Source organism: Oncorhynchus masou, chromosome 32 (assembly GCF_036934945.1).
Source record: "Oncorhynchus masou masou isolate Uvic2021 chromosome 32, UVic_Omas_1.1, whole genome shotgun sequence".
In the NCBI taxonomy this organism is placed as follows: domain Eukaryota; kingdom Metazoa; phylum Chordata; class Actinopteri; order Salmoniformes; family Salmonidae; genus Oncorhynchus; species Oncorhynchus masou.
The window spans coordinates 59,994,503-60,016,274 of NC_088243.1; the positions used below are offsets into that span (position 1 = coordinate 59,994,503).

At 44.3% G+C, this 21,772-nt stretch overlaps 1 protein-coding gene across 2 annotated transcripts; it reads left to right on the top strand.

The window, feature by feature from the left end:
- The first annotated feature begins 8,749 nt into the window (after positions 1-8,749).
- On the top strand, positions 8,750-21,425 carry LOC135526347 (solute carrier family 25 member 43-like). 2 transcript variants are annotated; one of them, XM_064954658.1, is made up of 5 exons: positions 8,750-9,227; positions 9,988-10,229; positions 10,486-10,658; positions 15,993-16,127; positions 16,663-21,425. In XM_064954658.1, exons 1-5 carry the CDS (start codon positions 8,956-8,958, stop codon positions 16,864-16,866), a joined length of 1,026 nt encoding a protein of 341 aa, XP_064810730.1. In that variant the 5' UTR covers positions 8,750-8,955; the 3' UTR covers positions 16,867-21,425. The 2 variants fall into 2 exon arrangements, with proteins under 2 accessions (XP_064810730.1, XP_064810731.1); XM_064954659.1 differs by lacking the exon at positions 8,750-9,227 and adding an exon at positions 9,738-9,876.
- The last annotated feature ends 347 nt before the right edge of the window (positions 21,426-21,772 follow it).

Sequence of the window (21,772 nt, forward strand, 5' to 3'; positions counted from 1 at the left end):
GACAGATAAGGTTTAGCCGTTCAACCGTCTGCTGGCCTGGTGGTAGAAGCTGTCTCAGTGCCTATTGGTCCGACACCCAATGTTTAAGACTGGAGTCCTTGACGATCCTCTGGGCATTCCTCACACACCGGCTGTCGTAAATGTCCTGGAAGGCAGGGAGCTCTTCCCCAGGAATGTATTGGACCGTCCGCATCACCCTCTGTAGAGCCTTGCAGTTGATCACGGTGCAGTTGCCATACCAGGCGGTGATACAGACATAATACATACCAGGCGGTGATACAGACATAATAATTACCAATTTGGGGGTGCTTGTATTTGTCTTGTACAAGGGTGTAATGATTTTTTTTATTGCGTATCCCAACTTGATATATGAAAATAAATTAAAGGATACAAGACTGTGTCGTGTAAATACCGGAGTTAGGAGGTTAAATTACTCATCACATACAGCACTGAGGTCTTTGTTGTCCAGTCACAGAGCAGATGCAAGTAACATGATCTGTTGGCGAGCACATGATGCCGTTTGATAGATGTGATATCGTCCAATCACGGGGCAGATACAAGTGGCGTGGCCCGTTGGCACACACACATGTTCACTCGAGGATCACGTGACTTGTATCTACCTTGTGATTGGACGACACAGACCGCAAGGCTCATGGTTAGAGTTGTTTTTTTCACCAGAAACAGAGTAAAAACATTACATCAACATATGAATTATGTCTCGCAATCTCAGGAGAAACTAAAATGTCTAAATTTACAGTAATATCGCTATCGCTAATATTTATTATCAAAACGGGTGATTGAATTGAGAATTGACTTCCTGGAACCGCTTGTCAGTGCCCTATGGTGCACCTATAAAAGTGTAATGGTGGACTCAAATAAGCCAGTTTTCATGGTGACTGAGTATAAGACAGGCGAAGAGTGACGTACTGTACCATATTGAATATAAAAGTATTGGCTGCTGAGTATTTAATGAGAGTTGTGGATAGCTCATCTGAATATGGCATCTACAGAGGCATGTACAGTATGTACTCAACAGGGCAGCCTTACATTGCTTGAGGTAAGTGTGAAGGGGCCAATTGCACGCTAGGGAATGAGAGGCACCGCCAGACCCCTTGTCTGGGTCAACTGCCCTTCGCCCAGAGCTGTGGAGAGACCACAAGCCCCCTTTCCTCTCAATGGACTGCTCCTCCCCTCTCTACCTGTCCACGGCATGGATCAAGGTGTGGGGCTGAATATCAAACAAGCCTGAGCCTTTGATGTGGATGGAAACACAAACACTGATTTGACCTGAGTCGTAACAGCTTATTTGTCCCCTTAAGTCATTCATGTGCTTCTTGTTGAATGTCTATGCCTTCAAAGGGCTTTCTTCCATGGGCCGGTTGTACACTAGCCATGGTGGCTCTAAGAGGCCTCTGACCTGCTAGGTCATGGAGGTCTGGGGGAAGGCCATCTGGCTTCCTGTTCCTTAGATTTTATATTGATTTAATGATCGTACATGTGAAGATAGGAGGACATCAAAATGGCCACCTGGATTATTTACATTGACCCCCACCCCCTTTGTTTTTACACTGCTGCAACTCGCTGTTCATTATCTATGCATAGTTACTTTACAAATTACCTTGATTAACCTGTACCCCCGCACATTGACATGGTACTGGTATCCCCTGTATATAGCATTGTTATTGTTATATTTTTTTAAACTTTAGTTTATTTAGAAAAATAATTTATTAACTCTATTTCTTGAACTGCATTGTTGGTTAAGGTCCTGTAAGTAAGCATTTCATGATATTCGGCGTATGTGACAAATAAAATTTGATTTGATCAGCTGCCAGGACCTCTTCATCCTTGAAGACAAAGACAAGTCTCAGAGTGTAGTGAGTTACACAGTAATATATAATATCTAGCATTTTCCAAAGCATGGATATTCATTATTTTGCCTAATATGCAAATAGAGGGGGGAAAAATGTTGGCCGTGTAATTTCTCCCTGAATATTACCTAAGCAAAAGAAAATTTGGAAAGTCAGTCAAGGTTTTATTTGATTTTGAAAAGCTATTAGACTGTGTTGGTCTGGTTGATGTAAAATGTCATATATCTGAAAGTGCAGTATGCAGTAATAAATATAAAGTACACTTTGTTCATCACTACTGAATTGCTGTGCTGTGTGGGGCATTGCTAACGGTCAGTGGTAAGCTTTCACAGTTAACCCATTACTGAAACCATTCATTTAAAAGCAGGCTTCTGTGCATAACAACTCTATCCTCCCTGTGAAGTGGGTCAGAAAGTGTGTCCTGAGTCTCTCTACTGTAGACCGGAGGTGTTGACACAGTGCCTGGATTCTGCTTATCCCTCATCTCTCCCACCATTTCACCCCTCACCCAACCACACCCCTCCATCCCCACCCTACCCTCCCTTTCCCCTCCTCCTCCATACTCCCCTCCCTTCCCAACACAGGTCTGTGATGTGGCTGTCCCAGATAATGAGGTGCGATTGTATTGCAGGAGTCTCTGGGACTGGCACCAGTCTGTGAGGGGGGGGGGGGGAATCCCAGTCTGCCTGGTGCAAATCCCCAGCAACATCCCAAAGCCCAGTTACAGTTCCTCCAGCACTCCCACTTCAAAGTGGGAGATCAGGGGTAGATTTGCGCATGACATGCCAGGGCATGACAATGCCCCACCTAGCCTTCTCCTGCTGCTATATGCCAGGCCCTGGGACATGGAGACGATGGACAAAAAGAGGCTGGTGGCTTCCGGGCCTAAGGGTGGAGGAAATACTTTTTCATGGAGAGGGCTGGGCAAGCAGGAGGGCACTAGGTGTAGACATACAGGATAGAGCCAGTGCTCTATCCCTATCCCATACAAAGGGCTGTGGGGGATGACATTGTGAGCGAGGGGGAAAGAATGGACACCAAATGACACTGCTGTCCAGGCAGTGGAGACCGTGTGGCAACACATACCCTGGGTGTCCTGTGAAATCGCTCAGGCCCTAATTGATAAGATGCAGCACACACACTTCACACCACTTATCTTTCAAGAAAGCCAGCCCATTATCTTGTATTAGGAACCACATGCATATGACAGTGAGATCAAAGGGTTTTTTCCTAGCACTTTCAAAGGAAGCACTGGGTCTTTTATTGCTCTTGGGACCAGGGAAAATTCTCATTCCCACTCTGACATTCTTCAGTTGGAGCAAGGTGACACAGTCAAGAGGAGAACCTCTGAAACCGAGCGCCTTCTCAGGCTGAGACGTCATTTGAGTGCGAAACTATTTCAAGCATGACTCCTGTCGATCTCCAACAAAGGCACTTACTGCCTGTAGAAATTAAAATAGTTTATGTTGACTTCAAAAAGGCATTTGGTGACTTACTATCGGTTCCCTACTTAATGATATGAACCAATTATACACTACATGACCAAAAGTCTGTGGACACCTGCTCGTCAAACATCTCATTCCAAAACCATGGGCATTAATATGGAGTTGGTCCCCCCTTTGCTGCTATAACAGACTCCACTCTTCTGGAAGGCTTTCCACTAGATGTTAGAACATGGCTGCTGGGACTTAGTTCCATTCAGACACAAGACCATTAGTGAGGTCAGGACTGATGTTGGGCTATTAGGCCAGGCTCGCAGTCGGTGTTCCAATTCATCCCGAAGGTGTTCGATGGGGTTGAAGTCAGGGCTCTGTGCAGGCCAGTCAAGTTCTCCCACACCGATCTCGACTAACCACTTCTGTATGAACTTCGCTTTGTGCACGGGTTCATTGTCATGCTGAAACAGGAAAGGGCCTTCCCCAAACTGTTGCCACAAAGTTGGAAGCACAGAATCGTCTAGAATGTCACTGTATACTGTAGTGTTAAGATTTCCCTTCACTGGAGCTAAGGGCTTAGCCGGAACCATGAAAAACCGCCCCAGACCATTATTCCTCCTCCACCAAATTTTACAGTTGCCACTATGTATTGGGGTAGGTAGCATTCTCCTGGCATCTGCCAAAACTTAGATTCATCTGTCGGACTGCCAGATGGTGAAGCGTGATTCATCACTCCAGAGAACGCATTTGCACTGCTCCAAAGTCCAATATCGGCAAGCTTTACACAACTCCAGCCGATGCTTGGCTTTTGCGAATGGTGATCTTAGATTGTGTGTGGCTGCTCGGCCATGGAACCCATTTCATGAAGGTCCTGACGAACAGTTATTGTGCTGACGTTGCTTCCAGAAGCCGTTTGAAACTCTGTAGTGAGTGTTGCAACCGAAGCCATGCTTCAAGCTTCAGCGGTCCCGCTCTATGAGCTTGTGGTCTACCACTTCGCTGCTAAGCCGTTGTTGCTCCGAGACGTTTCCACTTCACAATAACAGCACTTACAGATGACCGGGGCAGCTTTAGCAGGGCAGAAATTTTACAAACTGACTTGTTGGAAAGGTAGCATTCTATGACAATCACTGAGCTCTTCAGTATTTATTTTACCTTTATTTAACAAGTCAGTTAAGAACAAATTCTTATTTACAATGACGGCCTAGGAACAGTGGGTTTAACTGGCTTGTTCAGGGGCAGAACTACAGATTTTTACCTTGTCAGCTCGGGGATTTGATCTAGGAACCTTTCGGTTACTGGCCCAATGCTCTAACCACAAGTATACCTTCCATTCTACTGTCAATATTTCTCTCTGGAGATTTCCTGGCTTTCTGCTCGATTTCATACACCTGTCAGCAACGGGTGTGGCTGAAATAGCCGAATCCACTCATTTGAAGGGGTGTCCATACACTTTTGTATATATAGTGTATTTGTCTATCTACAACATTTCCATATCAATATGAACAAGTGAACCATTTTACTTTAATTGATCATCCATAATCTAGGTTTATCCTCTTTGTCCCCATTTTCATCAAGATCAGAAGCTCAGCATTTAGTGGTAAACAGTATTCCCCCTCACCCACCCAACCACACCCTGCCTCACCCCCGGTGAAGACCCAGAGCAAGGAGGAGCAAGAGGGGGGAGAAACCTCTTTTGAACAGGCTGTCATTTCCTCTGGAGGGTTCTGTTATTCCAGTAGCCTTTGTGAATGAGCCAAGTGGCCCAGCCACCGACAGGAGGTGGGCTCTTCACAGGCAGCTGAGGTTGTCAGCCCAGCAGGGGACACAGGCAGAAAACAAACATGGGCCTTAACAGGAAAGGAACTACAAGACCCTGTTGGTAAATAGGAGAGAGAGAGATGAGGGAGAGTGGAGGTATATGTATGGCCAATGTATAGAGGGTTCCAACTAAATATGAAAATGGGAATGTCTTGGACAATCATGAACTTTTCACCTTTAATTCAAAGTTTTCCTACCTAAACCCAAATAATAATTAATGTAGAAAGGAATCATATGACATTTCTATGACATGCATGATCAATACACAAGGGGAGGATTATTCAAAAAACTACCACCACAGCAAAATTGTTACCAGTCAACTATACTGTAGTAGATTGTATTAATGCATACCATACTCAGAATATATGAGAGTAAACTGTTAATAACCTCATGGATTTTCTGGAGTTTTGGGAATGGCCTCCTGGCACCAGAAAAAGCTCTTATTATATAGGATTGTGTGCTCTGAGTGTGCCATCTTGTGACAAAAACAAAGAACAGGGTACTGTGCTTTGGGGACAGGGGATAGAACCATGCAACCTGTAATCTGATGCAAGTGACTGGCTGCATAGAGTTCCACTGCATGAGGTTACTGGGCTTAGACCACCCCCTAGTGGTCTTTTAAATAAGTATATTAATTGATCATAAGTGGAAGCTGAACTCTTTCCACTAGTTACGACAGCCACAGAAATTGGCTATATCTTAAAAATGATTGAAAACAAAAATGTGCTTTTTGGTCTTAATTTAAGGTTATGGTTAGGTTTAAATCACATTGTAGAAATAGGAGGGGTTTATGACTTTGTGGCTGTAATAACTAGTCACTGGCAAACTGAACCCCTTCATGAATCTTATATGTATCCTGTGAACAATGGAGTTTGTAGATCATTTAACCCTAAAAGCACATATTTCGACCTCTAAAAGCAACAACAGAGGACATTTCTGACCCCAAGTTGGAAGTGAGGGCAAAAATACACTTTCTGTCAAACAGTAACAGATGTTATTTTATTAATTAACCTATTGTAACACAAGTAAATGGTTTCAATTACCCAAAATATGCATATATTTTCAAATCAGATTTATATAAAAATGTATGTTTCAAAATATACTTTTTATATGTTTTCATGTTTTTAACAGATACTGTAGTTTGATCAATTACATCCATTGCCACTTACATTTCAGTTGAAGGCATTCAGTTGTACAACTGACTAGGTATCCCACTTTCCCTTTGTAATGAAAATGTGTCTGTCATTCATTCATTCAGAGTGTTGTGTTGTCTTGACACTCATAGGCTGCGAAATTGGCTATTGAGCTAATCTGACATACCGGGTACGAACTAAAATGGCCAACGATATGGTCAATTTAAGCGATATGGATGCCGGTGACATCAGACTTTATGCTCTATCTATGGAATGCTATAGGCTATCAACTCAGTTCCTGTTGCATCTACACTAAACAAAAATATGTGTTGGTCCCATGTCTCATGAGCTGAAATAAAAACTCCCAGAAATGTTCACTATGCACAAAAAGCTTACTTCTTTCAAATTTCATGCACAAATTTGTTAACATCCCTGTTAGTGAGCGTTTCTCCTTAGCCAAGATAATCCACCTACCTGACAGGTGTGGCATATCAAGAAGCTGATTAAACAGCATGATCATTACACAGGTGCACCTTGTGCTGGGTACAAAAAAAAGCCACTTTAAAATGTGCCGTTTTGTCACACAACACAATGCCAAGTTTTGAGGGAGCGTGTTATTGACATGCTGACAGCAGCAATGTCCACCAGAGTGGTTGCCTGAGAATTTAATGTTAATTTCTCTACCATAAACTGCCTCCAATGTCGTTTTAGAGAATTTGTATGCCCAACCAGTATGCCCAACCGCAGATCATGTGTAACCACGCCAGCCCAGGACGCTCACATCCGGCTTCTTTATCTGTGGGATCGTCTGAGGGGTGGGGGTATTTCTGTCTGTAATAAAGCCCTTTTGTGTGAAAAAAACTCATTCTAATGGGCTGGGCCTGGCTGCCATGTGGGTGGGCCTATGCCCTCAAAGGCCCCTGCCCAGTCATGTGAAATCCATAGATTAGATCCTAATTTTTTTTTTAATTGACTGATTTCCTTATATCAACTTTAACTCAGTAAAATATTTGAAATTGTTGCATGATATGTTTATATTTTTGTTAAGTATAAAAGATTACTCAACTTACTGTAAAAGTTACAGACGCACAAAAATCATACCCCCAAGACATGCTAACCTCTCACCATTACAACAATAGGGGTGGTTGGGGGGTATGATATTCATGCCTCTAACTTTCTCACTCATCATTATTTACAATTCAAGCATGACTTTCTGTAATCACGATAGCATCCACATTAATGTAGTAGTGTTTTGAAACATATTCTATTCTTATTTACAGTAAAAGGGACTACAAATATGACACAATACATAATTACCATTCATTTCTATTGGGAACAAAATAATCTGAAACACAACCAAAACAAACAGCAAAGCATCCAACAATTTTTAATAAGCATTTAATTGAATTTGTCTCAATACTTTTGGTCTCCTAAAATGGGGGGACTATCCAATATGGAATTAAATACCCTCAAATTAAAGCTAACAGTCTGCACTTTAACCTCATAGTCATTGTGTCATTTGCAAAGTGCTGGAGTGCATAGCCAAAACAACAGAAAATGTGTCCCTGTCCCAATGCTTTTGTAGCTCACTGTATACCTTTCCAGGATACATACATCTCTGTGCCAAAGTTGGTGCTTTTATCACAAAGTTGACTATTGATTCTGCATTTTTGGCACATTTTCATACTAACACGCACAACTAGATATTATATGTAATTCCTCCATAACACTGAAATCATGATACATGTTTTGGGGGTTGGTAACTAGTTGCTTTACAAAGTCCTAAAACTTCAGAAGGATAAAAAAAAGCGGTTTTGAAATTATGTGCTTTTCGGGTTAAATAATTCTTAAATTAAAGTATTATTAAGAAATTAAATATATGAACCTCTGATGATCTTATGGCCATACTACGGGCAGCTAAATTTGACCTACTACCACGTGCTCAGGTTTTCATGAATTTTTAAATCATATAAGATAGTAAAGTAGCCAACAATAGGCGGGATGTTACTGATGCTGGTTGACTCATAACGCGCATAGCCGCGGGTTTAGGGTCATTAAATATTGTGTGGGTGAAGGGCGGTTGGTCATTCTATCGATTTATGACATTATTCTGGTGAGCAAGGGTTTATGCAGTATTCTAGGGCAAGATATAATGGCAGAAGATACGCTGCATGTAACTAGGATATAGACAAGTTGACTAACAAATAGGGTACAAAAATGTCGGAAATTATATGCGTAAACATATCTACAGTAAATCAGGCAACAAAATAAGAACGCACCACTGTCAAAAAATGGTTCCCCCGTCTCTGACTGTAGCCTACAGAGCATTTAATAAATTAGAGGGTTAGGGTCGGGTGCAGGCCTCAGATTTTCACTGTATCACATAGTCAGGCGGTTGCGGATTGGTTAGCAATTGCGGTGAACAAACAGCTGACCCGCGCACCACTTGTAACGTTAGCCTACATATATACATTAATAGCCACCAGGGGCCAAACATTTTCCTGGAAAGAGAACCGTAGACGTCCCCATGCCCAGTGCACGCAGTACCTCCTCCCCTCAGAGCAACGTGACAGGAATCAGGACACCGGATGATAAACAATATGTGCTGCTGGTCCTACATACAATATAGACCTACCGATGAGGTAGCAGCATCGGCTGCGGAACATTGGTTACATAAATTACATATTCAGAGTAATAATGGCAACAGTTAAACCAGATGACAGACTGACAAGTTCTCAGGGCTTCATGTGCGTTGGTTTTGCGGGAGTTTTCAGTAAAACTGTCACGTCGCCCCTGGAGGTGGTGAAAATCAAGAGTCAAGTGGGCACATTTCACTGTAAAAAAGGCTTTTTCCGCAGCTTTCTTGTAGTCTACCAGAAAGAAGGCATACGAGGATTTTGGAAGGGGAACCTCGTCTCCTGTCTCCGCCTGTTTCCTTACAGCGCCGTCCATTTGTCAACATACAAACAGTGAGTGAATAAGCAATTTGGTGTGTTGTTTCTGAGTTATGAAAACGTTAATCTTAGACAAGTAGCTAGGTTGCTACTATCTGGCTATAACGTTACAGCTAGCTAGCAGTATAGTTGATTTAATTATCATGCTAGTTGGCTATATTCAACCAGGCTGATACTATCTTTTGTCCCAAACACCCTACGTCTTTATACTGGGTTGACATATTTGCAAATACATATTATGATTACTTAGACGTCGTCTGCGGAACTCGTATAGCTAACGTTAGTGCCACACATTTCCATCCAATTCACTTCCGTTGTTTTTAAGATTCTTGTGAGACACGCCTTCTATCATTGTCCAATCAGACTGCTCTTAAAACTCATCCGAGTATGGTGTCACTTCATATCCAAACAAACGCAGAGGTAGTCATGTCTAACTTCTTGACGTTTATGGTTGTTGTACTCCCATTCGACCATGCCATGGTAACTGAGGATATATGGTACATGGTGTTTTCTAATGCAAGCGCTGACAGTAAGACCTCACGCGTCAGTACATGGGCACATGTAAACACGAACCCTGCCCCGCTCGCCAGGGAAATGTTATGTACATCGTGTTCCACGCAGGGGTTCCAAGAAGAGGGCAGCTCCTCTCCTTTCTTGACTCAAAGTGAATATTTATTAAGTCAAGTTTGCCAGACTTTTATATATTTTCAGATAGGCTCCTTTATAAAGATAATTAAGAACCAAAACATTGACCTCTGTGTTCTTGACTTTCCAGGATCGTCCACCTCCATATGGATGAATTGGGCTACGTCTCTCAGTGGAGGGCCATTTTTGCTGGTGGGCTAGCTGGTATAAGTGCAGCGTTGGCCACGTACCCTCTGGAGGTGGCAGAGACCCGCCTCATAGCTCAGAACTGCAGAGAGCCTACCTACAGGGGGGTGGTCCACACGCTTTCCAAGATATACCAGACCGAAGGCCTTCGAGCACTCTACAGGGGCTTCTCTCTCACAATCCTCGGTAGGCACTTATCTCTGTATACTACAGAAATGTGGAGAAAGATATTCCTAAGAAAAGCCAAACAATGATTTAGTATAACTTGTTGTATCACTCTACATAAAGTTTGTCTAGTCTGCTTACTTGTGAAACACATTTCTTACAGATTTTTGTTGTTTGAAATTTGGAACAGCCAAACAGAATATTTATATCATGATGATACGTTTTTCTATGGGGCAGTGTTGACATAGCTAGTAACTGTGGATCTATTCTGCAACAGGTGCATTTCCCTTCTCTATTGGTTGCTATGCAGTCTACATCAACTTGGACAAGCTGTGGCGGAAGCCCCAATTCCGGTTCACTGCCCTACAGAACTTCATCAATGGCTGCATAGCCGCAGGAGTGGCCCAAACCCTCTCCTACCCCTTTGAAACTGTGAAAAGGAAAATGCAGGTAAGTGCGCTCAACTCATTGGGCAATTATATGAGACACACCCAGTTTGGTAATACCACATCTGTCCATATGGTGGTGCATTTGTACACATTTTTACAGGTACCTCTGACAAGTACATGCAGGCAGTAAAAAACTTGTCCTTACACAGCAAAACACTTGCCCTTGATAAAGTAGCCTACCAGTGGATGTGTTTTTTTTCTACTTTCTAAACAAAATGCAACATACAAACTTATAAAATAGATAGTTTAAACTTTCAAAGCGTGACTAAGACTAATAATTCATCTTCATAGACTTTAAACTACAATAACGGACCATAGTTATTGGCACATACCATACATTGGGCTGATGTATGAGTTCATGTCTCCCCTCACATGTCCTTCTCTGTATGTATGAGAGGACACAGGGTTCAATAGGACTTCTATGAAGGACAGAATACTACATCCGTTTTTATCAATTTATTATTAGTGACCACAAGGTGTTGTGGCAGCTGAGAATGTGAATGCTGTTCAGGGTCTGCCTGCACTATAGAGAATCTCTCTAAATATAGCTGACAACTATCACACAGTGGACAAAGCACAGTCTCACTCCATAAGACAAACTGCACCTCTCTTTAATTCCCTCTGTCTAGTTTCAGACACACAGAATTAAGAAATATATTTTGTTCATGTTTTGTATAGAAGTATATCAGATTTTTTGGGGCCTAAACAATAAGTTCAATTAGAAACGGATGACACAACCCACAAGCAAATATTTTTAAGGAAGCTTAAAGCATGGGTGCAGTTCTTGTTTCTTCAGCCAGCCAGTAACATAGCATTTCCTTAACAAACTCAGCCTGTCGTGACTGGAAGTGTGTTGTCTTTGGGGGATGGTTATTCTCATGGATTAAAGTGCCCTCCAAGGTGGAGTGGTTCATGCTTGACAAAAGGAAATTACAGTGTGTTTTGGAACTTGTAAGATACCGATGTCCTGTCTGTAAGAGTACTGAGATCACACCCACATTTGTTCAGTTAATTTGGTTTCACTTATATTCAATTGAGTGAAGAGTCATTGTAATGAATTACTTCTGTGCTGCAGTCAGGATATAGCTAGTTATGTGACATCCAAGTTACAAATGTCCTGAAGCACAGATCCCGGTATGAGCAATTTTCGTAAATGTCAGGAATTTCCATTCATAAAATCATTCCATTCATTCCATAGTCTCTCTCCCCACATAAAAAATACTACAGTTTACTATAGAACACTATATTACTTACTATGGAATTCTTTAGTACATAATTTAATTTTTTTTAACTAGGCAAGTCAGTTAAGAACATTCTTATTTACAATGACGGCCAAACCAGGACGACGCTGGGCCAATTGTACGCCACCCTATGGTCGGGTGTGATACATCATGGTCGGGTGTGATACAGCCTGGAATCGAACCAGGGACTGTAGTGACACCTCTTGCACTGAGATGCAGTGCTTTAGACCGCTGTGCCAGTGCACTGTAGAATACAACACTACACCCTTGTATCCCTCATCATGTAGTGCTTTCGTTAGAATTTTTACATCGATTGGACTGTGAGATAGCTTTGTCGATGCAGAAATTAGATCAAAACGGATGTAAGTTTTCCTGCATTAAAATCACCGGCCACTAGGAGTGCTCCCTTTGGATGAGCTTTTTCTTGTTGACTTACAGCCATATATACAGTTGAAATCAGAGGTTTACATACACCTTAGCCAAATACATTTAAACTCAGTTTTTCACAATTCCTGACATTTAATCCTAGCAAAAAGTCCATGTTTTAGGCCAGTTAGGATCACCACTTTATTTTAAGAATGTGAAATGTCAGAATAATAGTAGAGTGATTTATTTCAGCTTTTATTTCTTTCATCACATTCCCAGTAGGTCAGAAATGTACATACACTCAATTAGTATTTGGTAGCATTGCCAGCTCGGGAATGAGGGGAAGCTCGGGACTGAGGGGAAGCTCGGGACTGAGGGGAAGCTCGGGACTGAGGGGAAGCTCGGGACTGAGGGGAAGCTCGGGACTGAGGGGAAGCTCAGGCAGGTAGTTGGACCCTGCAGATCCTGGCTGGCTGGCGGTTCTGGCAGATCCTGGCTGACTGGCGGATCTGGAAGATCCTGGCGGATCTGGAAGATCCTGGCGGATCTGGAAGATCCTGGCTGACTGGCGGATCTGGAAGATCCTGGCGGATCTGGAAGATCCTGGCTGACTGGCGGATCTGGAAGATCCTGGCTGACTGGCGGATCTGGAAGATCCTGGCTGACTGGCGGATCTGGAAGATCCTGGCTGACTGGCGGATCTGGAAGATCCTGGCTGACTGGCGGATCTGGAAGATCCTGGCGGATCTGGAAGATCCTGGCGGATCTGGAAGATCTGGAAGATCCTGGCGGATCTGGAAGATCTGGAAGATCTGGAAGATCCTGGCGGATCTGGAAGATCTGGAAGATCCTGGCTGACTGGCGGATCTGGAAGAGTCTGGCTGACTGGCAGATCTGGAAGAGTCTGGCGGATCCTGGCTGACTGGCGGATCTGGAAGAGTCTGGCGGATCTGGAAGAGTCTGGCGGATCTGGAAGAGTCTGGCTGACTGGCGGATCTGGAAGAGTCTGGCTGACTGGCGGATCTGGAAGAGTCTGGCTGACTGGCGGATCTGGAAGAGTCTGGCTGACTGGCGGATCCTGGCAGATTGACGGCTCTGGCTGCGCCATGCTGACTGGCGGCTCTGACTGCTCCATGCAGACTGGCGGCTCTGGCGGCTCCTTGCACACTGGCAGCTCTGGCTGCTCCATGCAGACTGACAGCTCTGGCTGCTCCATGCAGACTGGAGGCTCTGGCTGTTCCATGAAGACTGACAACTCTGGCTGCGCTAAACAGGCAGGAGACTCCGGCAACGCTGTAGAGGAGGAAGGCTCTGGCTGCGCTGGACAGGCAGGAGACTCCGGCAGCGCAGGAGAGAAGGGCTCCGGCAGCACTGAACAGGAGAGGAGACTCCGGCAGCGCAGGAGAGGCGAGGCACACTGTAGGCCTGATGCGTGGTGCTGGCACTGGTGGTACTGGGCGGGGACACGCACAGGAAGCCTGGTGCGGGGAGCTGCCACCGGAGGGCTGGTGTGTGGAGGTGGCACAGGATGGGCTAGACCGTGAAGGCATACTGGAGATCTTGAGAGCAGTGCTGGCACAGTACGTGCAAGGCTAGGAAGGTGCACAGGAGGCCTGGTGCGTGAGGCTGGCACCAACTTCACCAGCCGACTAACACGCACCTCAGGACGAGTATGGAGCGCTGACCCAGGTGCCATCAAATCCCCGACACGCTCCGTCGGGCGAATTCCATGCAAAAAGCACCAACACAGCAACTCCCTCATTTCTCTCTCCTCCAATTTCCCCATTAACTCCTTCACAGTCTCTGCTTCACTCACCTCCAACACCGGCTCTGGTTCTGGTCTCCTCCTTGGCTCCTCACGATAAACAGGGAGAGTTGGCTCAGGTCTGACTCCTGACTCTGCCACACTCTCCCTGAGCCTCCCCCCAAGACATTTTTGGGGCTGACTCTCGGGCTTCCATCCGCGTCGCCTTGCTGCCTCTTCATACCGGCGCCTCTCCGCTTTCTTCGCCTCCAGATCTTCTTTGCGGCGGCGATATTCTCCAGGCTCAGCCCAGGGTCCTTCTCCGTCCAATTCGTCCTCCCATCTCCATTCCTCTCTTTGTTGCTCCTGCTGTTGCTGTTGCCTGTTACCACGCCACTTGGTCCCGTTGTGGTGGGTGATTCTGTAACGGTTCTCGTCTGTCGAAGGAGAAGCGGACCAAAATGCAGCGTGGTATTTTTGAGACATGTTTAATGACGTTGAAAAAACACGAACAATACAAAAACAACAAACGGAACGTAAAAGCCTATCTGGTAAACACAGAGACAGGAACAATCACCCACGAAACACTCAAAGAATATGGCTGCCTAAATATGGTTCCCAATCAGAGACAATGATAAACACCTGCCTCTGATTGAGAACCACTCCAGACAGCCATAGACTATGCTAGATACCCCCACTAAACCACACACCAAATACCTAACAAAACCCCAAGACAAAACATACCACAATAAACCCATGTCACACCCTGGCCTGACCAAATAAATAAAGACAAACACAATATATATCGACCAGGGCGTGGACAGATCTTTTACACCCATGTGCAGTTGCAAACTGTACTGGCTTTTTATGGCGGTTTTGGAGCAGTGGCTTCCTCCTTGCTGAATGGCCTTTCAGGTTATGTCGATATAGGACTCGTTTTACTGTGGATATAGATATTTTTGTACCTGTTTTCTCCAGCATCTTCACAAGGTCCTTTGCTCTTGTTATGGGATTGATTTGCACTTTTCGCACCAAAGTACGTTCATCTCTAGGAGACAGAACGAGTCTCCTTCCTGAGCGGTATGACGGCTGCGTGGTCCCATGGTGTTTATACTTGCATACTATTGTTTGTACAGATGAATGTGGTACCTTAAGGCATTTGGAAATTGCTCACAAGGATGAACCAGACTTGTGGAGGTCTACAGTCTTGGTTGATTTCTTTTGATTTTCCCATGTTGTCAAGCAAAGAGGCACTGAGTTTGAAGGTAGGCCTTGAAATACATTCACAGGTACACCTCCAATTGACCCAAATGATGTCAATTAGCCTACCAGAAGCTTCTAAGGCACAGTCAACTTAGTGTATGTAAACTTCTGAACCGCTGGAATTGTGATTAAGTGAAATAATGTCTGTAAACAATTGTTGGAAAAATTACTTTTCATGCACAAAGTAGATGTCCTCACCAACTTAGTTTGTTAACAAGAAATTTGTGGAGTGGTTGAAAAACAAATTTTAATGACTCCAACCTCAGTGTATGTAAACTTCCGACTTTAACTGTAGTTTGTTGAGTGCAGTCTTAGCTATACATCTCAGTGCCATTCTTTATACTACAGTCATGTCTGCAAAAACACTACAGTAAATAATACAGTATACTAGTCATGTCTGCAAAAAAACTACAGTAAATAGTAATTTCTGCAAAAACACTACAGTAAATGCTACAGTAAAGTCCGCAAAAAAACACTACAGTGAATAATATAGTAATACTACAGCATTTAAACCATAGTTTTTTTTTTCATGTGGGTCACTACTTGGATCACATGCTTATGAGTTTGTCCCAAATATCTGTCATTCATTTATCCTAAATGCATTTATTTTATACTGGTGCACTCTAGGGTCACTTTCCTAGTAACTGGAAATCTCTCACGACATAATGGAGTGTCAAAACACATCTATTCAGGAATGTTTGTCCTCTCTTTCTCTCGCCAGGCCCAGAACCCTCGGCTCCCCCATTATGGCGGCGCTGATATCCACTTCACTGGAATGTTGGACTGCTTCAGGCAGGTGATCAGAAACAAGGGCATCCTGACACTGTGGAGTGGCATCACAGCCAACATGGTCAAGGTAGGACCACCTAAGTCATGTTCCCATTTTTTTTAATACATTAGCCTATTACTGTAATGATTTATTGCGCTCTACCCCGACCCTATTCCAGTCCTCCTCAGTCTTGTCTGCTGTAGATATAATGCAGTAATAGATATAGTAATATACAGCCAATGCACATTTATCAAACAATGCCATTTTTATATCAGAGTGAAACAGTAGAATGGCCCATAACTTGGGAGATGGACATTGAGAGAGAGATGCGCTTTGTGGGTAATTTATAACAGGGTTATTACAAGCTGGCAGACGTGGGTCGGATCCTAGAACAGCATGCAGTGCTCTCATCTATCATCTCCAAATGGCTTTTCATGATGGCAAAGGAGTTGTTTCTTTTACTGATCTAAAATCTCCTCTCATAATCAGTCTACCAAGTAAATTGTGTACTTTGTAGACAAGAAGATCATAACCAGGTCCTACTACCAGGGCAGATTTTAACCTAGCTCTTCACATTTTATAGAGCCCCTTCAAAAGCAATTTATCTGTTTTTCCTCCTCAGATTGTTCCATACTTTGGCCTTCTCTTCAGCTGCTTTGAGATGTGCAAGCAGGTCTGTCTGTACCGCAACGGGTACATTGTGTCTCCGTTGAGCTATAAGTTGGCACCAGGCGTGGACCAGAGCATGGGCCCTACTGAGGTGGAAGAGGTGAAACAGTACCTGAAGAATAGGAAGTTTCAGTCACAGCAAGGAAGTCGCTGGTGAAACTGGTGTAACAAAACCTGCAGAAGGGGATGATGACCATTGGTATAGGAACGTGTCTGAACTATCAAAAAGAGTCAGGAATATTTGTTGGAATCCAATACTTTGAAGATGACAATTTGGTTGATGCCAGGTCTTTTACAGCTTTTTGTTTGTGAATTAGTAACCATTTCAGAATCGGAGGTCGATCCATTGATAGACAATCATGCTGTATTGTTTTTTAAAGTTGCAATGCAATCATAGGAATTGTACTTTTATACTTAAACACATGGATTTTTTTTACTGTTTTGTTCAGAGCAAGGTTATGGTATTTTCTAACGTTGTTATACAGTTTGACAGTATTTGATACTATTGCACTCATTCTGCTCCAGCCATTACCAGGAGCTCCTCTTCCCCAATTCAGGTGCCACCAACCTCTTGTGTAATATGGTCGGCCTTACGTAAAGGTCATGAAGAGGAACACAAAGCACAAACCTGTTATAAGATGGAATTAGCTTACAAATGCCAATTAATGTTTTTCATTATGTACATTAGGTTGTAATGACTATTTTAACAGACTTGGGTATATCATATTTATATGCCTTAAAGTTTCCATATTTATTATAAGTCTTATTTCACTGACTGTTTTAATTATGCGTGGTAGTTATTCACGCAAAGGATCTGATTGTGTCCTAGCCACTAATCAGCCACTAACTTTCATAGCACATACTGTATGTATCATTGTGTTGTGAATCTAGCAATAAGATTGTAACTGAAGCACACCAATGTCAAGTTTACGTGTACTGTATACGGTATGTAATACATTGGATTGATGAAACAATGCAAATCTCTGTTTTAGATTGAGATGATTCAGAATCATTGAAGTGAAATGTACTTGAACAGTCATTGTAATGGCTGATATTTGTACTGTATATCAAAGCACAATTAGTGAAAGAGGTGGCCTGAGAGGGGCTGATGTGTGGGCACCCTGACAAAACTACACTAGATATACAAAAGTATGTGGACACCCCTTCAAATGAGTGGATTTGGCTGTTTCAGCCACACCTGACAGGTGTATAAAATTGAGCACACAGCCATACAGTCTCCATAGACAAACATTGGCAGTAGAATGGCCTTACTGAAGAGCTCAGTGATTGTTAACGTGGCACCGTCATAGGATGCCACCTTTCCAAAAAGTCAGTTCATCAAATTTCTGCCCTGGTTAACTGTAAGTGCTGTTGTTGTGAAGTGGAACTGATGAGCAGCAACAACGGCTTAGCCACGAAGTGGTAGGCCACAGAATGGGACTGCCAAGTGCTGAAGCGTGTAAAAAATGGTCTGTCCTCGGTTGCAACACTCACTACCAAGTTCCAAACTGCCTCTGGAAGCAACCAGTTTGTTGGGAGATTCATGAAATGGGTTTCCATGGCCGAGCAGCAACACATAAGCCTAAGATCACAATGCCAAGCGTCAGCTGGAGTGGTGTAAAGCTTGCCCCCGTTGCACTCTGGAACAGTGGAAACGTGTTCTCTGGAGTGATCAATCACACTTCACCATCTGGCACTCGACGGACGAATCTGGGTTTGGCAGATGCCAGGAGAACGCTCCAGTGAAGCTAAATCTTAACACTACTGCATACAATGACATTATAGTCGATTCTGTGCTTCCAACTTTGTGGCTACTGTTTGGGGAAGGCCCTTTCCTGTTTCAGCATGTCAATGCCCCTGTGCACAAAGCAAGCTCCATACAGAAGTGATTTGTTGATCTGCGTGGAAGAACTTGACTGGCCTGCACAGAGCCCTGACCTTAACCCTATTGAACATCTTTGGGATGAATTGGAATGCCGACTGCGAGCTAGGCCATTCAGCTCGTGGCTGAATGGAAGCAAGACCATGCATCAATGTTCCAACATCTAGTGGAAAGCATTCGCAGAAGAGTGGAGACTGTTATAGTAGCAAAGGTGGGACCAACTCCATATTAGTGCCCATGATTTTGGATTGAAATGTTCGACTAGCAGGTGTCCACATACTTTGTAGTGTATCACAGAGATGCCCAGTGAGGTGAGCTTACCAGACAAGCCAAATGCCTTCTATGTTCGCAAGCAACACTGAACCATGCATGAAAGCACCAGCTGTTTCGGATAAATGTGTGATCACATTCTCCGATGTCAATGTAAGACTTTTAAACAGGTTAACATTCACAAGGCCACAGGGCCAGACAGCTTACCAGGACACATACTCAGAGCATGCATTGACCAGCTGGCAAGTGTCTTCACTGAAAGTTTCAACTTCTCCTTGGACCAGTCTGTAGTACCTACATGTTTCAAGCAGACCACCATAGTCCCTGTGCCAAAGAGCGCCAAGGTAACCTGTCTAAATGACTATTGCCCTGTAGAACTCACATCTATAGATATTAAATGCTTTTAAAGGCTGGTCATGGCTCACATCAACACTATCATCCCAGACATCTTGGACCCACTACAATTCGCACACTTCCAACAGATCCACCGATGACAGAATCTATATTGCACCCCACACTGCCCTCTCCCACCTCAACAAGAGGAACACCTATGTGAGAATGCTGTTAATTGACTACAGCTCAGCATTAATAACGATAGCTCATCACTAAGCTAAGGACCCTGGGACTGACCACCTCCATCTGAAACTGGACCCTGGACTTCGTGACGGGCCACCCCCGGGTGGTGAGTGTAGGCAACAATACTTCCGCCATGCTGACCCTCAACACGGGGGCCCCTCAGGAATTCCAGGGTCCAGTTTCAGATTAGTCCCCTCCTGTACTCCCTGTTCACCCTAAGACTGCTTGGCTGCGCACAACTCCAACACCATCATTAAGTTTGCTGATGGCACGACGGTGGTAGACCTGATCACCGATCACGATGAGACTATAGGGAAGAGGTCTGAGAACTGGCAGTGTGGTGCCCTTGACAACATCTCTCCTTCAACATCAGCAAGACAAAGGAGCTGATCATGGACCACAGGAAAACGGAGAGCCAAGCACGCCCCCATTCACATTGACAGGGTTGTAGTGGAGCGGGTCGAGAGCTTCAAGTTCCTCAGTACATTACTAAGGATCTATCATGGTCCACACACACACACACACACCTGACAACACCTCTTCCCCCTCAGGAGGTGGAAGTGATTTGGCATGGGCCCTCAGATCCTCAAAACTTTCTACAGCTGCACCATTGAGAGCATCTTGACTGGCTGCATCACCGCTTGGTATGGTAAATGCTTGGTGTCCGACCGCAAGGCCCTACAAAGGGTAGTGCGTTCAGCCCAGTACATCACTGGGGCCGAGCTCCCTGCCATCCAGGACCTCTATACCAGGTGGTGTCAGAGGAAGGCCCTAAAAATTGTCAAAGCCACCCAAGTCATAGACTGTTGTCTCTGCTACCGCACGGCAAGCGGTACCAATGCACCAAGTCTGGAACCAACAGGACCCTGAACAGCTTCTACCCCCCAAGCCATATGACTGCTAAATAGTCCGTTCTGGTAGATATTTGGTTAAAGCTACAATATACAACTTTTTGGGCAACCGCACAAAATGCACATAGAAATGTGAGTTATAGATCTGTCATACTCATTGAACGCAAGTCTAAGAAGCAGTAGACATGTTCTATGTGAGATATTTCTATGCTGTTCCTAGGCCGTCATTGTAAATGAGACTTTGTTCTTAACTGACTTGCCTAGTTAAATAAAGGTTAAATGAAAAGAATTGTACAATGATACTCAACACAATGAATGCTTGTTTTGTCACAAACTGAAATTAGGCAAACTTTTAGAATATTAGCAACCAGGTAATTGCGGAGAGATTTCTGCATAGTGCATCTTTAACTATCTGCATTGTCAGTCAGGAAAGCTAAAGCCAGCTTCTTCAGGCAGAAGTTTGCATCCTGTAGCTCCAACTCCAAAACGTTCTGGGACACTGTGAAGTCCATGGAGAACATGAGCACCTCCTCCCAGCTGCCCACTGCACTGAGGCTAGGGAACACGGTCACCACCGACAAATCCATGATTATTGAAAACTTCAACAAGCATTTCTCAACGGCTGGCCATGCCTTCCGCCTGGCTACTCCAACCTCGGCCAACAGCTCCGGCCCCCCCGCAGCTCCTCGCCCAAGCCTCTCCAGCTTCTCCTTTACCCAAATCCAGATAGCAGATGTTCTGAAAGAGCTGCAAAACCTGGACCCTTATAAAACAGCTGGGCTTGACAATCTGGACCCTCTATTTCTGAAACTATCCGCCGCCATTGTCGCAAACCCTATTACCAGCCTGTTCAACCTCTCTTTCATATCGTCTGAGATCCCCAAGGATTGGAAAGCTGCCGCAGTCATCCCCCTCTTCAAAGGGGGAGACACCCTGGACCCAAACTGTTACAGACCTATATCCATTCTGCCTTGCCTATCTAAGGTCTTCGAAAGCCAAGTCAACAAACAGGTCACTGACCATCTCGAATCCCACCGTACCTTCTCCGCTATGCAATCTGGTTTCCGAGCCGGTCACGGGTGCACCTCAGCCACACTCAAGGTACTAAACGACATCATAACCGCCATCGATAAAAGACAGTACTGTGCAGCCGTCTTCATCGACCTTGCCAAGGCTTTCGACTCTGTCAATCACCATATTCTTATCGGCAGACTCAGTAGCCTCGGTTTTTCGGATGACTGCCTTGCCTGGTTCACCAATTACTTTGCAGACAGAGTTCAGTGTGTCAAATCGGAGGGCATGCTGTCCGGTCCTCTGGCAGTCTCTATGGGGGTGCCACAGGGTTCAATTCTCGGGCCGACTCTTTTCTCTGTATATATCAATGATGTTGCTCTTGCTGCGGGCGATTCCCTGATCCACCTCTACGCAGACGACACCATTCTATATACTTTCGGCCCGTCATTGGACACTGTGCTATCTAACCT